The sequence below is a fragment of the Chiloscyllium punctatum genome, chromosome 3, assembly GCF_047496795.1.
Source record: "Chiloscyllium punctatum isolate Juve2018m chromosome 3, sChiPun1.3, whole genome shotgun sequence".
NCBI classification, from domain to species: Eukaryota; Metazoa; Chordata; class Chondrichthyes; order Orectolobiformes; family Hemiscylliidae; genus Chiloscyllium; species Chiloscyllium punctatum.
The window spans coordinates 131,358,600-131,375,696 of record NC_092741.1 but is presented as its reverse complement, the minus strand read 5'-3'; the positions used below and the strand labels follow the sequence as shown (position 1 = coordinate 131,375,696).

The 17,097-nt window shown below is 37.7% G+C and overlaps 1 protein-coding gene across 10 annotated transcripts in view; it reads left to right on the top strand.

The window, feature by feature from the left end:
* dlgap2a (discs, large (Drosophila) homolog-associated protein 2a) overlaps positions 1 to 17,097 on the top strand; it is a 961,527-nt gene that overhangs the window by 926,643 nt on the left and 17,787 nt on the right. For all 10 annotated transcript variants that reach the window (XM_072560917.1, XM_072560918.1, XM_072560915.1 and 7 more), the window contains 3 exons: positions 11,988 to 12,346; positions 13,202 to 13,296; positions 16,108 to 16,523. In XM_072560917.1, the coding sequence (XP_072417018.1) occupies positions 11,988 to 12,346; positions 13,202 to 13,296; positions 16,108 to 16,523 (870 nt within the window). The remainder of the gene's footprint in view (positions 1 to 11,987; positions 12,347 to 13,201; positions 13,297 to 16,107; positions 16,524 to 17,097) is intronic.

Here is a 17,097-nt window from a genome sequence, read left to right as displayed (position 1 = left end):
AGCAACATTGGTGGTGTACCTACACCAAATAAAATGCTGCAGTTCAAGAACACCATTTGTTAGCACCTTTTCAAGGACAATAAGAGATGGGGAATAAATGCTGGCTCAGCCAGTGACACTGGTATCTCCTTGAATGAATTTAAAAACAAAATTGTCCTGTGCTTAATCTGAGCTGGCACAAACTGATAGAAGATGACAAAGTGGCATACTTTCCCTCTTTTTACTCAGCAGGTCACGAACATCAGGTCATGATATATCAGTGCATTGCTGTAGATCCAGTTTAGATTCTAATTCAGAGGTGAGAAACTTCACTCCATTAGCAACAAGTCAGAGAGCAAAGCCAGAAGACGGTTGTTGCTGAATTTGTCTTTGTCTTTATTTTCCATACATTTCAGGTCTCTTGAAGAGCAATTCCATTGTTAGGCCAAAATTATAGAGCTTCCTGCATGAACTACATTAAAAATCACACCACACCAGGTTATAGTCAAACAGGTTTATTTGAAAGCACTAGCTTTCAGAACACTGCTCCTTCAGGTGGTTGTGGACCAGGATCATAAGACACAGAATTTGTAGCAAAAGATTACCATGTCATGCAATTGAAATGATATATTGAACAACCCTAGATTGTTGTTAAGTCTTTCATTTTTTAGAATAGGTTGCAGGTTTTGGTTCATTAGTATGTAAATCCCACTCTATGGACTACAACAGTGTGAGGCTCTCAATTATTCGCATTATTTATGAATAACTTGGATAACGGCATAGAAAGTTATATATCCAAATTTGTTGATTACACAAAGTTGGCCAGCACTGTAGACAATGTAGATGATAGCACAAAATTACAAAGAGATGCTAATAGACAAAGTCAATGGGCAATCTGATGCTGATGGATTTCAATGTAAGCAAGTGTGAAGTTACCCATTTTGGACTGAAAAATGACAGATCAGAGTACCTTCTCGGTGGTATGCAGTTAAATACAATGGATGTTCAAAGAGACTTGGGGCTCAGGTGCATAGACCCCTTGAACTGCCTTGAATAGGTACAGACAATAATCAAGAAAGCTAATGGAATGCTTGCCATTTTGTCTAGACAACTGGAGTATAAAGATGCAGAAGTTAATGCTGCAGTTATACAAACGCCTGATTAGATCCACATGGAGTACTGTGAGCAGATCTGGGCACCACACCTTAGGAAGGCTATATTGTCCTTAGGAGGAGTACAATATAAGTTTACATGAATAATACCTGGACTTCAGGGGTTAGGTTTTGAGGAGTGATTATACAAATTAATTATATTTTCTCCAGAATTTGAAAGACTGAGGCCTGATCTGATCGAAGATTATGAAGATAGCAACAGGAGAAGATAAACTATTTCTACTGGTCAAGATTCTAGAACTAAGGGGCTTAGTCTAAACATTAGAGCTAAGCCATTCAGGAGACATGTTAGAAAACATCTTTATACATGAAGGGCATTGAATTTGGAACTCTCTTCCACAAATGGTAGTTGATGCTAGATGAGTTGGTCATTTTAAATCTGAGATAGATAATTTTTTGTTAAGCAAAGATATTAAGGGACATGGGCCAATTGTGGGTTTATGGAGTTAGGTCACAAATCAGCCATGATCTCACTAAATCAGTGAAATATGTTCAAGGGGTTGAATGGCCTACTCCTGTCCCAATGTTCCCATGTTCCGGTGTTTAAGAAGGCAGCTCAGTAACACCTTCTCCATGGTAATTGGGGAGTGAACAACAAGTTCTGGCTTTGTCAGTAGCATTCACATTCCAATAGTGAAACAAAACAAAATCCCCTATTGTACACATTAATTTGCCTTCCATTTTAGATTTCAGCTTTTCCAGCGACTAATAATTCACCCTAAAAGAATTAAGAATATTTTAAATGTAAAAATAAATTTGGGACTTCAGTACAACTTGACAGAGTCAGTTCTTGTCGAGAGCCTAACCTCAGTTATAGTTCAATGATTTGTGAACTGATTCACTTGACTTATAGTTATCCCAACCAGTGCTGCCGACCTTCATAAGATTCTCTTCAACTGTCAAACTTCTGGAATCCATGCGAGCCAAAAACAAACAAACAACTCAAAATGTCAACAAAACTTTTTTTTAGAAAAAGGAACGTGTCTTCAAGTATGAGTAAGGCCAAACCAAATCTTCACAAATGTATAAAATGCAGTGACAGATGTGTTCAAAAGAAGCCATTAATGTAGTCAAAGCAAGGATCGTCATATGAATAAAAAATATTGCAACTAATTTGGAAACCTCTTTTTATTCACTGGCTGGCTAGCATTTGTTGCTCATCCCTAATTACACTTGAGAAGGTGAGATGTTCCTTTAAGAAAAACAAAACCTGGACCTCAACATCTTAGTTGTTACATTGAATCTTTTTGTGGCCAAATGCCAATTAGAAACTACTTCTAATTATAAAATTGACACACAACTTACACTTGGCAAAATAAAACTCTAATGTGTCGCTGAACAAAAAAGTGCTGAAGCAATAGTTTAAGAATTTAGTTCAAGTTTAAAATTGAACTTAAGCAGCAAACATCTGGAACAGAGAATGATCCCAAGAGATACTCCCAAAGCTTTGAAGCTCTGCAACATGTAATTTTCTGAAAGTGCAACTTGTTTTATTAATCCTGTGGAGTTTGTTGGTTTCAGACTGCACTTAACGCAATATATTTTTGTAAAGTGTTCTTTTTAATGCAAGTTACATTTCAGTTGAGCAATTCTGTCATTGAACAGGCTTTGTGCTTTTACTTTCTTCTCAATTGAAAACAGTGGGAACCCTTATGATGATCATCCTACCCAGAGGCCTGATGCTGGTTTCCCATTCTCTTGAGATCACATAGTTCCCTTAATGGGCACAAGCTAACCAATGTGCAGCACCTTCATAAACCTAGATTTCCACGAGAATTTCTCCTGTGAGAGTTGTAAACTAATGAATGATACTTACATCACTTTGGACACTCTATAATGGCAACAAGTTGATCTGCACAGTTTATATAACACCACAAACTTAATCCTCCTTGAATGAACAGGAGTGTTCCTGATTCAGTGGTATCTTTGTCAAGCTCTGCATCTAGGAGACCAGGAAATCAATATTAAACATTCCCACCACAGTGTCCTAAGTCTAACCCCTTACAATTGCACAGCAGCACTTTAAAGCTTCGGGTTGGTAATGTCATAATTTGGCTTCCTAGTCATTCTGATTTCAGCAGGATTCTACTGGAATGACGATTGGTTTTCCAAGTACTGCCACCAGTTACTCCAGAGAGAGAAATGGTTCTGAAATGGGAATTGATGCATGTATCGTTGTCCAGCACTAGCAGTTTACAACTAAATAGCACTTTCTGAGCCTTACAAGTTTCCTCACCAGTAAGAAATATTTTGAATCAGGATCAATAAAAATCAGCTGAGTCCTGAGGTAGGAACTAAGGAGATAAGACAATACAAACTGAAGGAGAATAAGTGTAGAACACAAATTAGAGAAAGAGAGAGCAACACAAACTGGGAAAGGGAGTGTGAGAGTTCATGTAGACCTGCATTGTGCACTGCTATGTTGTGATTTTTGTTCCAACAGTCAGACAGCTTTGCAGAAGAGGGAACCTCATTTCTCTAAAGCTAGGTTTTCACAGTAGCAATGGAAGTCAATGTACTGAATTAGATTTTGTTTTTGGTTTTATTTATGCCTTTATAATCTGTTGTGTGCTGTTAATGTGTGCCATTAATAAGTCAATACACCTGCACATATGTTAATTTGGAGTGCTTGCAGATCTGTATAAACTGAGAGGTTAACAAAAATTGTTTGAACATCCAGTCAAGAGGCCTGATTAATAAAGTAATCTGTTGTTTAGGTTCAACATGCTTCAACACTTCTCTTGCAAGTTTTTTAGATACACTGATACGCATAATGATTTGAAGAATGCCTGTTAAATGCAGTCTGTTTGGTTCTTATTAATTTTATCTATGGCATTGCAAAAGTTCACAGTGTATCAGATTTGAAGTCTTCTGAAAAAAACAATTTTCGCAGATGTCTGCATAGCAGAAGTTTAGATTATTTCACATTGCCACAAGTTATTTCACATTCTTCTCAGAAAAACTATCTTCCATTTTAGCAAGAAAACAAAAGATAATAAATATGTGAAGAAAAGCCATTATTAATTTACATTAATTATAATGTTATTTTGTGGCATTCTTGATAACTATACAGTTAGGAGGCACATGCATTAATAATACATGAAAAATAAAGAAATAAATCAATACGTTCATTGAACTAACTCCTGTAATACTACAAATTACTCATCTAAATAGTAAATGGCATGTCAAAATTTCCCAAACGTTTTGGACTTTGCCTCTGGGTAAAGAGTCTTTAATGACATGATCTTTTGTAAATTTAGTTTTCCCAATTTGAATATCCACAACCTTAAAATAATATTGTTTATTATTGTTGTTTGTAATTATTATGTACACATTAATGACGTTTTCCTCAGCTTCCTTGGTAAATGCAAAAGTTAAGTTTCTCCAATTGTCCTGATTGATTTAGAATTCACAATTATTCTTATTTCATATTCTTAATCATTTGAACAGTATGTTTTTAAAGTGCCACAATGGACACTGTAATCCACGGTTATTTTGGCTGCTATTATAAAGTCTTAGGCTTGGACTCCACTTTCTATCTAAACATCTTAATATCCTGTTTCTATTTTAAATTGCTGTTGCAAAATGTTGTCAAAGAAAATGACAAGTCTACAGTCACCCTTCCAAAGTTACTCAGTTCAAATTCTCTTCCTAATTTCACATGTTCTCTTTATTTCTTTATTGCAAAGCTGCACATTTATTCTTTTGCTTAGTGTGCAATATTTTGCTTTAATCAAATAATGAATAAATTTATGCATGTCCAGTCATTGCATTATGGAAGCCTATAATCAACAATGATGAGAATGGCATTAACACACCCAGAATAAAGAAAAACATCAAATATATTATCATCCAATTGCATCTAGAATGTGTAGAAGTTTTTTGCCTTCACTTTCACTGCCAGAAAATCATGCTAAATTGACTGGAAGAATATTTTCCGAACATTCTTTCACCCATTTAAGCCATGGCCCATTGTTCTAATCCTGACATATCCTGAAATGATTTGTAATTACCTGAAATAAAAACAAAAAGAGTGAAGAAACTCAATAGGTCCGACAGCATCTGTGGATAAATAAACAGTGTTAATGTTTCAAGTGTAGTATGACTTCTATGGAATTTGAGTTCAGAAGGACACAGGTTACAGTGAGTGATGGGGAGCCGAGATATTAAGGCAGTTGATGTCACATTGATCACACTGAAGAGATCAAAGACAGCTAAGAAGTGAGAAGGAGGGATCCAGGTAAAGGGAGTGTATTAGAGACAGATGAAAGGGTAAGTGAAGCAGAGAAAGGATTCCTATCCAAAGAAGTGGGCATGCAGGTGAAGGCAATGGATGAAGAGGTAAACATTGTATCATGTCTGAAATTCATTGATGTAAGGGTGCACTGATTCCTTTGTTGAGCCCCAGATCCTTCAGCAACCGGAGCGGGAGGTCAGAGGATAGAATGAATACATGACAAGAGGCGGGATTTGAAGAAGGGATGAAGTCAGAGAGAAGGGAGGGGAGAAGAGATCAAGAAGAATGTCAGTAGCTATAAATTGCTGGAGCTTGTATCCCTGAAGCAAAGAGAAAATGTTTGTTGTTATGGCATCAAGTGAAATGAAGAATGAAAAGGAGCTCAAGGCCAGGACAGCTTTGAGTCAGTGTGAGGCAATGCTGATGGAGAGAGAGGTCAATAGTGTGCATTTGGTGACACATAACATTGAGTGTGGATTTCAGGATATGGAAATGTTATCCAAGCAACTTTACATGTCCCAAAGACAGTTGCAATCCTGAAGAGGATTGAAACATAAAGTTTGGAACTTCAATTGGAATCCACAAGGGATAATTTGGAATCAGAGACAGTCACTGAAGAAGGAGATATGGCTGTGTATGTAAGTTTTGGGAAGCACCTCATCAAACGTTAGGAGAGAAACAGAAAGCATTTATCGAAGTTCCTGTTCTTTATTGATTAAATCACGATACCTTGAATTAATCCTGTTGTTTCAGAGGCCATATTTTATATAGTATACCCCAAGATTCGACACAGTTTTGGAAAATACATTCTCATTTTTATTCTGGTACAATTGTGATATAGTTTAGCATTCGACTCAGTGTGTTGCTGTTTGAAGTGATTTGGCAGGCTAGGTATCAAATCTGTTATCAACACAGGTTGCTCTCATCAACGTTTTCCTGTCCACTAGATGTTTGTGACATTCATTTTCCTTCCAAGATGCACTTATCTATAATTGAATTTTATCTGCCATAGATTAGTCAATTTTGTACATTTCCATCTGAAAGTCGAATTTATCTGCCACTTGTTTAACAGTATTTATAAATTTGACCAGTTCACCAGTTCTTGATCAAAGTCATCAATGTAAATAAAGGTCATTCATCTCCATACTGCCACTCCACCACCCTCCCAAGGAGCATACTTCTTCTTTTGCCAATTCTTTATCCTCATCTAAGTTTTATCTTGTAAAGGAGAGGTTTGCATTTATACAATACATTTCACAATCACAGGATGTCCAAAGCAATTTACATCAACTGGGATATTTTTGAAATGTGGTCACTATTGTAATGTTGATATAATGTGTCAAACAGTTTGCACGCTGAAGGATCCTATAAATATACAATATGATTTTTTTTGTGTGGTATTAATTAAGGGCTAATCTTAAGAGAGTATCTTTGAAAAATACTACAGATCTGTCAAATTCACCTAAAAAGATTGAGTTGGCAGGGGAGGTTAATATCTGATGTAAATGGCAATGCAGGACTCTGTTATTATGGCATTGCAGAGTCAGCCTGAATCAGGTGGTCAACTGCTGGAGTTCTGTGTAGAACCTTCCTGAAAGCTAACAATGCTACCAATTGAATGATGGCTGATGCATAATTTCCACTATTTTCAATTTCCCATTTAATCTTTCCTAATAATGTCAATAAACACTTTTTAGAAATCTGGAAGTGTCAAATCAGATTGCTTTTCATTGTTCATTTTGGATATCACTTTTTCCAAGCAGTCAAGAAAGTTAATCAGGGACAATTTTCCTCACCTTACCACTTGAGTGCTGTTTTCCAGATTATTCCCCTATAGGTAGCTCTCAACTTCCCTCTGACAATTGATTGCATTGTTTATTCAACATTATTTTACACAGATGGGCCTGCAGTTGCTCAGATTATATTTACTTTCTCTAAAAGGTACCAACATTAGCTTGTCTTTAACAATTGGTATGCAAAAACAATCAGTGACCTCATCATGTTGATTATTAATTCCTCTTTGATTTTATCTCTTGTTTCTATTGATAGGTAATGTATTATCCTTAGGCATTTGTTCATGTCAGGAATTATAGATATATTGAAAAACTGTAATGTGTTGCTGTCAATATGAATAGGTCCAAGTAAATTGTTTCTATTAACAAGTGGCATGGTATAAGTTAACATTGCCAGGACATTTACTATTATCCACTAACCTTTAGTTTCTTACCTATTAATTTCTACTATGGTTTTCACATCTTCCTTTCCATCCTTTAGCAATTTTAGTACTTGAGAGTTTCTTGCTGTTTTGGATATTATTTCAGTTCCCACACTTCCCTCATAATTAACAATTTGACATAATTCTAAAGCTTCCCGTAATCCTTCACAATATTTGTAAAGATTTTTTTTCCTTTCTTATGTTGTCATTAATGGATTTACAACCTGTGGAGTTAAAATGTTAATGAATCATTTTCCCTCATCTGTTTGTCTTTTCCCTTGGCGGCATGGTGGCTCAGTGGTTAGCACTACTGCCTCACAGCACCAGAGACCCAGGTTCGATTTCACCCTCGGATGATTGTCTGTGTGGAGTTTGTACATTCTCCCTGTGTCTGCGTGGATTTCCTCTGGGTGCTCCGGTTTCCTTCCACAAAGATGTACAAGTCAGGTGAATTGGCCATGCTACATTGCCCATAGTGTTAGGTGCATTAGTCAGGGGTAAATATAGGGTAGGGGAATGGGTCTGGCTGGGTTACTCTTCACAGGGTCAGTATGGACTTGTTGGGCCAAGTGGCCTGTTTCCATAATGTAAGGGATCTAATTTTATGGTTGACATTTTTCCAAATATTCAACTTGATGCTATTCCTTTGCAATGTTGAACCTTCAGTCTTATCAGGCAGTCATGTTATGGTTACTTTGTTTTATTTGCATTCTGTTACTGGGGTCACTGACCAAGATAACTGAAAGCAACTTCTTGTGATGTTTCTAATATGTTGAACCATGAATTAATTATGGGTTACATTTGTCAATTCTGACTCAGTGGTATCACATTTCCCAAGTTATATCACTAAAATCCTGAATAATGTGACCTTCCCTTTTGTGCCCCAATTTTGCTCCATCTCAAGTTCTGATCCTGTAGGAGGTCTCCACTTCCACCACTGCCCTTTACAGCTACTTGACACTTTGCTTGGTAGCTCCACTGGCTAAATGCTGACATAGCTACTGTTGAGTTTTAAGAATTCCCTAAGAAAATGGTAAACAAACCCTAAAGGACTTGATTGCTTTTAAAAGATGGCTATTATTCTTCCATAGCAACAGAATAAAATTGGCTCCCACATTTATTCAGGTTTTGGGTTCAACATATAAGGCCAATTGATGTACTTTTATAAGCGTGACGTTACCACCCAATATAGAAGGAATCCTATCCCACAATCTGGGTCAGAATCAATATCTTAAAATCAAGAGCTCAGAAATCTACTCTGTTGTATTCCTTTAATAGACCACCGACACAAAATTATTACTTTACCTATTAATATTCCACTTGGCACAGTTCACTAGATAATTCTCCCCAGACAAAAGGTGAAACTTTCTATTTTCTTTATATCTCAAATATGTCCAGCATATATCTAGTTTTTTGCTATTGATTCTATTGTTCCATAACATTCTGTACCATACTATGGAAATTTTTATTCATCAACTGGAGTAATCTATATTATTATTTCTACTCATTGTTCTGTGGTGATAATGTAGTCTATCGCTCAGCATTCTGTTATTAACACTTTTGCCATTAGAGTATGTGCACTTTCCTTGATCCTTCAAGCTTTGTCGAATGCCTTTTGAAAAAGCCAGGCTAAGTACATCAAAGATCTCCTCTTCATCAACAGCTCATGTTACTACTTCCAAGAATTCCAATAAATTGATTAAGTACAATTTCCAAAACCATGCTGGCTCTTCTCAATTAGCTTGACATCTTCCAATTGTCCAGTTATAATCCACTTAATGATTCATTTTAACATATTCCTTAAGAAAGCCATCAAACTAACTGCCTATAGTTTCCTCTTTTCTGCCTACCTTGCTTTTTGAGTAAAGGAATTATGTTTGCCACTTCCCAGTCTGTTGAAACATTAACACCAGCTCATCAACTCTTTTAAGACCCTCAGACAAAGTCCATCAGGATCTGAAGACTTATCAACCAGAAGACCTATCAAAACCTGAAATGTTTTCTTGACAGAGATTTCCTGACCTATTGAGCACTTCCAGTATTCTTTTAATATTTCAAATATCTTGCATCTGTAGTATTTTTCTATCTGCATCATTTTGGATCCAATTGCCTCCTTTGCCAAATACTACCAACCCCAATTGCCTCAGACTAATGGGACTTGCAATACACAGTTCCTCCAATAATACAGCTATTCCCTTCATATCACATTGAATTGTTTGTAATGGTACTTAAACATACAAACTTTTGGATCACATTCAAGAGTTTTATCAACTGAATGAAGTGTCAGATTGACTCACTTGAAAAAATGGCATTGTTTTGTGTTCATTTCATCTCATAAATTATAATATTTTGAAAACAGTCACAGTTATTTTTTAAAATTGCATCATTAGACTGCTATTTGCTCAGCAACTCATATGCCAAACATCAGAATAATACTTGAAAATATTATTTTGTAGCACATTTTTGTCACCATTCTGGACAATTCTCCAATATTGTCCATGTCCCATTCTTCTTTCCTTTCCTCAATGTGTGCAGTTCTCATTCTAGATAGGCACCTTTTCAGCCTCCTGATTTTTATCTTCATGATTAGATTAGATTAGATTCCCTACAGTGTGGGAACAGGCCCTTCAGCCAACAAGTCCACACCGACCCTCCGAAGAGGAACCACCCACCCTACATTTACTGCTGACTAATCCATCTAACACTATGGGCAATTTAGCATGGCCAATTCACCTGACCTGCACCTCTTTGGACTGTGGGAGGAAACCAGAGCACCTGGAGGAAACCCACGCAGACACGGGGAGAATGTGCAAACTCCACACAGACAGTCGGCCGAGGCCAGAATTGAACCCGGGTCTCTGGCACTATGAGACAGCAGTACTAACCACTGAGCCACCATGCCACCCTTGATGCACATGGTAATCAATTTTTTTTTATATAGCTAATCCACAACAATGGTTATGTTCTCAGTATCATAATCTGCTTCTTTGTTTTACGCTTTGTCTCTGATTAATTGCCAGTCACGTCCTCTATCCTATAAGCAAGGCCACTGTGATGACCTGACTCCTTGAGCAATTTTTTTTGTTTTGACTTTTCCCTTTGGCTTTTACCTACTGAAAAGCCTGGATATTGCTTGTCTTATATGGGTATGGTTTCTGTGTGGATGCATAAAATGGATTAGGTAGACAGCCCAGTAACATCCCACCCACCCCAAAGGTCACCCCATAATATGGAGGCTAGGCAGATCCTGAAGCTAGGTGCCCATCCTCTTATATAAATAAATATTTAAGGGTACATTGAGCTTGCTAAATACTCAACTGACCTCAATATCCTCCCCTTTATGCACTAAAATATTGATAAAAGGCAGAAATAAACAACCCATTTTAATTTTGATTTTTTAAAATGGCTGTAAGGAAGAGGTTTATTATCCAAATTAATTACTTTTAAAATCAGCAAACAAGCGGTATTCCCTTACTTCTCCTCGTTGTCTTCATCAAGCATGTCAAAAGCAATGTATTCCCTTGTCAACCTGAAAGAAATATTCGGCAGACTCAGTGCAGCAACAGTTGAATAGCAGCAGATTTAACAACTGTAACCCTGACTCAGTTAAAAAAAACTACAGGAAGAATAAATATTCTGTTCTTGTTCATGTTCCAATGAGGTATTCTATTATCAACGTGAATGATGCAGTACCATTCTTCTGAAAGCTGAAAGAATTCATCCAATGCAATATGGGAAGGCAGTGGCCTAGTGGTAGTATCACTGGGCTGATAATCCAGTGCTGAAAATGTGTTGCTGGAAAAGCGCAGCAGGTCAGGCAGCATCCAAGGAGCAGGAGATTCGACGTTTTGGGCATGAGCCCTTCTTCAGGACCCAGTGCTAATCCAGTGACCTAGAGGTATTGTTCTGGGGGCCCAGGTTCAAATCCTGCCATGACAAATGGTGGAATTGGAATTCATTAAATATCTGGAATGAAGAAGCTACTAGATACTTGAATGTGAAGCTGGGAAGGAGCAGCTAATTGTTATCTAGCTTCCCTCACCCCCATTCTGGTCACTACTTCTGTCACAACCACCTTCCCCCTTTCCAATCACTTCTATATGGCCTACTTTCCTATCATTCCTCCTTCACCCAGAACCTGCATGAAACTGAAATTGTCTTCTCCAACAGATCTGCCTGGAAGTGGCAATCTGGACATCAGAAGGTCACTAGTCTCACATAAATGAGATCTGATTCCTAATATCAGGATTATCATGGACCTTTCCTGTTCTGGCATTGTTATAGTGTGAAGTGGTCTGTGGCGTGCCTCTATTACCCTTATACTCGGTATGTTTCTCCTTAGAGTTTCATTGTGAATAATCTTCTTTCCTCTCTTTCTCAACAGTTACTTGCACTAATTACAAAAAGACCCCGCCACCTGTACCACCTCGAACTACATCCAAACCAGTGATTTCGGTGACAGCCCAGAGCAGTACAGAATCAACTCAGGATGCATATCATGAGAACCGAGCACAGAGGAGTTCCCCGTGGCCCCAAGATGGCAGGATCATTTACAACTCAATGGACAGCCTGGACAGTACAAAGGCTGTGAACATTGCACTGGAGTCAGCCGCTGCCCAGCACCATGTTATCAATAACAGCAAAAACAGTGCAGTTTTAACCAGAGACAAGGCCATCTTAACCTTAGATGTGACAAAGGCAGAACAGTATCTGAAGAATCAGCGGTCCTCGATTGGGATTCAAGTAAGCTGTCATTGGCATATCCTCTCTATGGCAAATTGGACACATAACTACTGTTGCATGAGTTGCACAGATTAGCTGTTATCCAAATGTACACTAACATGTGGTTTAAGAAAAGATTTACAAAAATGTTGCCAGGGTTGGAGGATTTGAGCTATAGGGAGAGATTGAATAGGCTAGGGTTGTTTTCCCTGGACTGTCAGAGGCTGAGGGGTGACCCTATAGAAGTTTATAAAATCATGAGGGGCATAGATAAGATAAGTATACAAAGTCTTTTCCTTCGGTTGGGGGAGTCCAGAACTAGAGGGCATAGGTTTAGGGTGAGAGGGGAAAGATATAAAAGAGACCGAAGGGACAATTTTTTTCACACAGAGGGTGGTATGTGTATGGAATGAGCTGCTAAAGAAAGTGATGGAGGCTGGTATAACATTTAAAAGACATCTGGATGGGTATATGAATAGGAAGGGTTTGGAGGGATATGGGCTGGGTGCTGGCAAGAGGAACTAGATTAAGTTGGGATATCTGGTCGACAAAAGGCCTGTTTTCATGCTGTATATCTGTATGACTCTATGAATCTATGTATACTAATCAGGATCATAGCAAAACCAGTGGCAAAAAAGAAATGCAAAATAATAGTTAGAGGAAACAAAGGTTAATCTAAAATCACATGTCAATCAGAATTTATCATCAAAGAGAATTTTAAAAAAGATATAATAAGAAGGTTCAGACAATTAGATTGTAGATACCACCATTTAATGAGCTGGTACTGACAAGCACAATGGACTGAATGATATTTCTCTGTGCTGTTATTGTTCGGATTCTATGACTATTACATTCTGACTCTGTATATTGGGCCAGGTGGATGCCATGGAGACAGCAACAGACTCAGACACAGACAGCAGAGGCCTTCGGGAGTACCACTCAGTGGGAGTGCAGGTTGAAGATGAAAAACGGTAATTCAAGCAAGAAATGAGTGCTCTTGCAAATTAAGCAATCTAGTTTTTATTTAAACAAACAACATGTAAACATCTGGAAAGAAAAGACTCCGTTGCTAAGGAGAGTCAGAAAGGAAATGCAAATGGGAACAAGTTAGGTCCCAGTTGTGTTTCATTACAGCATTAGTGCAGCCTCATGCTGATTAGGAACGATTCTCAATTAAGAAGTTATGGTCAGTGCCTTTTCTTTTCAGGGATTATTTGCAGCATTGAGTCAAACTCAATTACAGCAGCAAAGCAGATGTTGAACACTCTTGTACACTTAGGACAAGTGAAAGAACTAAAGGCAAGAAAAGGGTCACTGTCTGAGAGTCAAACAGACAGTTCAGAACCTAGGTGTCCTACTTTACCTCAGGCTAAACTCCTGATCCCATATCCACTCCAGCATCAAAACTGACTACTTCCATATCTATTACATTTCCATCTTCCACCCACTCCACCCTCCCCCACCCTAACAACCAAATACCATAACTTAACTGCAGCTGAATCCCTCATCCATGCTTTTATTCCTTCGAGATTCAGATGTCCCAAAGCCTTCATGTCCAGCCTCCTGTCTTGTACACAACATAAAATTGAGATCCTCCAAACCCTGCCTGCATCCTGACTCAGACTAAGTTCTCATCACCCTTTATTCACTGATTTAAGCTTAGCTTCCAGTGCGGCAAAGCCTCAATTTTAAAATTCTCATCCTAATTTCAAATCCATCCATGACCTCTTCACTCCCAGTCTCTGTATCTTCATCCAGTCCTATAATCCACTAAGATACCTGAATTTCTTCAGGAGGCCTTATGCACAACCTTTATTGTAATTGCTCTACCACTGGTGATCATACCTTCATCTGCTATAGTCCTAATCTCTGAAATTCTATTTCTAAATATCGCCACCACTTTGCCTCTCTGTTCTCCTTCAAAACTCTCCTCATTAACCTAGCTTCTGATTATTTATTCTAAAGAGTTTCTCTTTATATCCCATGTGTCAAATAATGTTTGTTAACAATCTATAAAATGCTTTGGAATGTTTTCTCAGCATAATGTACATTGGTGTTGTTGTTATTTTTAAAATGTCTCCACGGTGTTATTGAAAAGGCCTCTTTGGCTGGAAGGTTATTGTCAAAACATGTTATAGATTATAAGATCAGTCTTAGACACCATTGTATAATGAGACCCAGGTATTGTTAGATTAAAAAAAAAGTAACGTTGGAACCATATTTATGAGTTTTAAAATTCTTAATATAAATTTGTGGATTATCAACAAGAGGGAATGAAATGGAAACCAGCTTTCTTGTTTCAAAGCAGCAGCACCTGAATTATTTATGTAAGGAATTACAGTTTCTCTGTTTAGCAGCCAGTGGCACTAAAGCAATTCTGAATGATAAACGAAAACTAGATCATACCCATGTTGACAACATGGGAAATAAAATAAATGCAGTAAATTTGTAATGCTAGATATTCCTCAAAATGACAATGAAACCTGACACTTAGGATATTTTTAACTACTTGAGGATCAAGAAACTCTTTCAAGCTTTCAAAATGGAATGTTAATTTCTCATTCAAAAGGCAAATCAATTATTTGTGTTTTGCATGTGAATGGGCTTTTTTATATTGAATATTTTAAACACAATTTTTGAAATACTACAAAACTAAAGGATATGATTTTATCTCATGAGTTGCATAACATTGGGCTGGCTTCTCAAATTTAAGTCTGAACCCAGCACCTGTATTAATTACAAGGCCTGATCCTGTGCTATATTGCAAATATATTGCTGTAAGATTACTGTGTAGCAATTTTTTAATGTAGAAATGGACAGGTGGTGAGGCTGGTGCCCAATTAGTGTCATTGACCATCTCCAGGAGGTAGGAGTTGCCTGCCCTGTTGCTAATGCGAAAGATTGGCAGCAGTCATGTTTGAAACTGCTGTTGTCTTTCCCATACATGGAACAGGCAGTTTCTTAGAAAGGCAGTAACGCATAGAATACAGTGGGTATGGAAACACAGGAATGTTACAGTGCTGAGTGCAGTGCCATTGGCCCACCAAAATTCAATCTTCCACAAGGTCCAATTAACTTTCTCTTGTCATCTGAATGAACCCAACTATGCACATTGATGTGCACCTGTGAATTTGAGTTCTCCAAAATAAATATTAAGAAGGCAATCTTCTCCATAGAGATCCCTTAGCACAATCCTTAAGGAACTGAATTATCCATCAAGTGGGTATCAGGGTGTTTCCCATTGCTGTACTTCTGTCAAACATGTGAACATTTCAAGTTGTTCTGGAGGCATCGAGATTCGGAGAGGAATTCCAAGGCTGTGATCTTCAAACCATCTGTATAAGATCCTGAACCCATTGGCTTTTAAAACTCCAGTAAAAGCAAAATACACCAGATGCTGGAAATCTAAAATAAAAACAGTAAATATTGTAAAAACTCAGTGGGTCTGGCAATATCTATAAGGAGAGAAACAGATTTAATCACTGTTCTACAGAATAATTCCACAAAATGCTGCCGGATCTGCTGAGTTTCTCAAGCACTTTTGGTTTTTGTTTGAAAACCTAATGCTATGGATCCTTACCACCATAGTTCAAAGCATAAATAATAATTGTATGAATGAAGTTGATCATTTGAATGAATTGTAAAAAAGGTGCAGAATTCTAATGTAACAAGTAAGATTTTCAAATAAGCAGTTTGGATGATATGTTATATCTGGCACCAACATAAAAAGGTCCAACTTCCTCAATTTATCTAATAACTAATATATTCATTGTGTTTTGCAGGCGTGGGCGATTTAAGCGTTCAAACAGTGTGACAGCTAGTGTACAGGCTGATCTTGAACTAGAAGGATTTCCTAGTCCAGTGGCTACTGAGGACAAGGCACTTCAGTTTGGTTCCTCATTCCAGCGTCACTCTGAGCCCAGCACCCCTACCCAATACACTGCACTCAGAACTGTGCGCACCCAGGGTCCACTGGGTTACAGAGAAGATTATCGAACACCCATTGACACATCTAATTTTCCACCACCGGATCCATGGCTGGAATCTACCCATCAACCAGTGGAAACTGGCCGAATGTCCCCTTGTCGAAGAGATGGTCAATGGTTCATGAAACTGCTGCATGCAGAAACCAAGAGGATGGAAGGATGGTGTAAGCAGATGGAGCGAGAAGCAGAGGAGAATGACCTATCAGAAGAAAGTAAGAATGGCAGCTTTTGTTTTTTTCTCAAGAAACTGTGTAATTTACATGGAATTTGCCTCAGGTTGAGTCTGGAAATGAAGTTAGGTACTCTGAAGTTTGAGCGCAATGTGGATGGTCAAGAGAAGATGAAAGAGAAAATTAGAGATGATACTGTTTAAGAATTTCAACATTTATAAATGTCACCATAATCTCTTAATTTATGCATTGTGAGATCATCAAAAATTCAGTAATTAATCACGTTTCATTTTGTGATTCTGGACTATTCTAAATCATTCCAAGAGTTCATTAATTTTGTCTAGTGCTATAGACTCTAAACATTCACCCACAAACTAGGTGTAACTAACTTTTACCACCATCTGATCCTATGGCACAATTCTTATTTCAAATCATTCTTGGAGAATGATGGTTAGTGTCTCAGCTATCGCCTGCAGTATTGTGTTCTGAAATTTATCCTATCTAAATCTAGTGACTTTCTTACCTTAGTTGTCAATGCTGCAACTTGTTTAATATATTTAATTTTTGTATTTTATCATTAATATAGTGTCTGTTTAATTTACTCTTCAGCTATTAC